Source organism: Branchiostoma floridae, chromosome 5 (genome assembly GCF_000003815.2).
Source record: "Branchiostoma floridae strain S238N-H82 chromosome 5, Bfl_VNyyK, whole genome shotgun sequence".
In the NCBI taxonomy this organism is placed as follows: domain Eukaryota; kingdom Metazoa; phylum Chordata; class Leptocardii; order Amphioxiformes; family Branchiostomatidae; genus Branchiostoma; species Branchiostoma floridae.
This window is the reverse complement of record NC_049983.1, coordinates 7,432-10,303: the sequence shown is the minus strand read 5'-3', so window position 1 is coordinate 10,303 and position 2,872 is coordinate 7,432. Positions and strand designations below refer to the sequence as shown.

General features: G+C 48.4%; 1 protein-coding gene across 1 annotated transcript in view; it reads left to right on the top strand.

The window, feature by feature from the left end:
• LOC118416760 (cytochrome P450 2D4-like) overlaps positions 1-2,872 on the top strand; it is a 4,324-nt gene continuing 1,452 nt past the window's right edge. Inside the window, exons 1-5 of the mRNA XM_035821991.1 lie at positions 1-391; positions 941-1,083; positions 1,538-1,748; positions 2,153-2,436; positions 2,570-2,758. Of these exons, the coding sequence (XP_035677884.1) occupies positions 7-391; positions 941-1,083; positions 1,538-1,748; positions 2,153-2,436; positions 2,570-2,758 (1,212 nt within the window). The 5' untranslated portion in view covers positions 1-6. The remainder of the gene's footprint in view (positions 392-940; positions 1,084-1,537; positions 1,749-2,152; positions 2,437-2,569; positions 2,759-2,872) is intronic.

Here is a 2,872-nt window from a genome sequence, read left to right as displayed (position 1 = left end):
GAGAAAATGGCCGGTGCTGTCCAGTGGATAGCTGAGTCCGTCCATGAGATTCTGCAGGCCCCTGGGCTGACTCTGCAGACGTTCGTTATCTTCTGTTTGGCCTTTCTGTTGACATGTACACTTTTGAGGCGTTCCCAGAACCTGCCTCCTTACCCGGCAGGACGTGTGCCTGTTCTCGGGCACCTCCTCGCCTTAGGCCGAGCGCCTCACCTCAAGCTGACGGCGTGGAGGCGGCAGTACGGGGACGTCTTCACCGTCAGGATGGGGATGGAAGATGTGGTGGTTCTGAACGGCTACACTGCCGTCAAGGACGCGCTCGTGGACAGGTCCGAGCTGTTCGCGTCACGGCCGCGAATCTACATGCTTGATTCGATTGCTGGTGACGGAAAAGGTGACTCTACAAATTCCTTCAAGCTCCTTTTAATATCCAGACGGGCTCCATGTTATATCCCAAATAGTCCTGTATCCCAGAAGCGCTTCTGGGATAGAAGCACATCTGGGATAGACTTGCATCCTAAATGTGCTTTTATCCCAAAAGCGCTTCTGGGATATCCAGAACACGTCGCAAGCGAAGGAGCGCATTCTGGATATTCTGAATGCGATCCGACGTTTTTATCCGGAACGTGCACTTGTGTGGTGAGCATAGTGTCTTAGGAGGCGGAAACTATCTTGCATGTGATTTTTTTGTGGTCAGAAGGCCGCCATCTTTGTTCTCCCCGCGCGGGGTTTGTTTTGTTTGTTTGGTTTGGTTTGAGATAGCGATACTTCGGTGTGTGGGCTCCAGTAAACGCATAGAGAGCAAAGGGCACTTTTTGATAACCCGATCAAAGGGCATCTTTGATATCCAGAACGCACTACTTTGCTTGTGACATGTTCAGATACGCTGCAGATAAGTCTGCAGAGACATAAGAAGTCCGCTATATTTATTTTGTTCCCCAAGATATGGTTGCTGCACGTTGGGGGCCCGGGTTCAGACAGAGGAAGAGGTTTGCCACCATTGCCCTGAAGAACCTGGGTATGAAGGTTGGACGTGGCAGCATCGAGGACAACATCCGAGAGGAAGCCAACTGTCTCCGCAGCAGGGTAGGATTTAACAAAGACATTGACCATGTTGAAAAGTCTGGTATTCTTTTTTGTTTAAGCAAGCAAATGGCCTAATATTAGATCTATCTGTATCTGAATTTATATAGCCGGTATAACCACCCCTTTGGCACACCAGCTGAACAGGCACGCGGCGCGGCAGCAGCTGGTTGTATTACACTGAACGATTCATCACACCTAACTTTTGCACATCTATCTGCAAGTGTTCTTTAAAAATATCCAGAGAAGATGCCCCTACTGTGTTTGATGATAACATATTCCACTCTACAATAACGTTAGTTCTGGGAAAATACGAATTTTCGAACACATCAATCCTAGGTTGGTACCTCTGGTACTTGTAGGCATAACTGTTTCTAGTTCGTTTTTGAGTTGGTATTAGATACTTATCGGTCGGTATGTCCACCAGCTTGTGTCCACAATGTGTCAACTTTTTCAGGTGGCAGAATACGAAGGACAGCCCTTTGACTTCGCCCATGACGTCACCGTGACGGTAGCAAACGTCATCTGCTCCATGGTGTTCGGGAAGCGCTACGACTACGAGGATGAGACGTTTCAGGAGCTCTCGAAGGCCGTTACTGCCGTTGTGACTGAACTTGCCGCCGGCCAAATCATCAGCGTCTTCCCGGCCCTGCGGTTTGTTCCTGGAGGTAAATTGTTTCTTACTCAAGGTCAAGTTCGTCTAACAGCACATCTTGCTCACGGAGAATCGCCTAGTCTCGATCACGCGAGAGAGCACGAGACTAAGCCAGGCTTGTGTAGATCATCTGACCCCCCCCCCCCCTAAAGTTTGCCAGCTTTCAAAGCAAAACTCCGAATCGATGACAGAACCATATTCCTGTTTCCCTACATGTTTTTCTCGTTGAAGAGAATCATCAGTCACGTATGTACACAGTTAATAGAATTTTCATCAATCTCGCAACTCTCGCGAGAACTGGGTCACTCCGTGATCAAGGTGGACTGATAGCCATCGAAAATTTGTAAGTACGTGAGTTTACCTTTAAAAACTAGTCACTGATTGATGAAAATTCTATTAACTACATGTTTTCTCCAGTGAACAGAGCGGGTACTGATTTGTTACAACACGTCTCGAAGATACATCAAGTGATGTGGGAGGAGATCTCGCGCCGTCGCGAACACCTGCATCGCGAGAACCCGCGAGACTTCCTGGATTTCTGCCTGCTGGAGATTGACCAGCAGGACAAGGTGGAGGGTCTGACGGAGGAGAATGTCATGTACATGGCCATGAACCTGTTTCTGGCCGGGACTGAGACGACAGGAAACACTCTGCTGTGGGCTCTGCTCTACTTAACCCAGAATCCAGCCATTCAACATAAGGTACAGAAATACACTTAGTATTCAATACTAGAGGGTACATTTCGTTTACTGTGTAAAGAAATGGCAGGAAAATCTTTTTGTATTGTCCAAATATTACGTAGCTTTAAGATTGTCAATGGCTGTGTCAACACAGGTCCATGAGGAGCTAGATGCCGTTGTTGGTGCGAGTCTGCCCACCCTGTCCCACCGTTCCCGGCTGCCCTACGTAAACGCCTGCCTGCTGGAGACTATGCGGATCCGCACCCTGGTTCCCTTAGCCATTCCCCACTCCACCACACAGGACGTCAAAGTGCAGAAGTTTGACATTCCCAAAGGAACCCAGGTATAGAGGCATATCACAGGATTGTATATTCCTGCTGTACTGTTGCTTCAGAAACATGGGAACTAAACTAAGTGCATGCAGCGACTGGGCAACTTCGTGTTTTTATAACTTAGT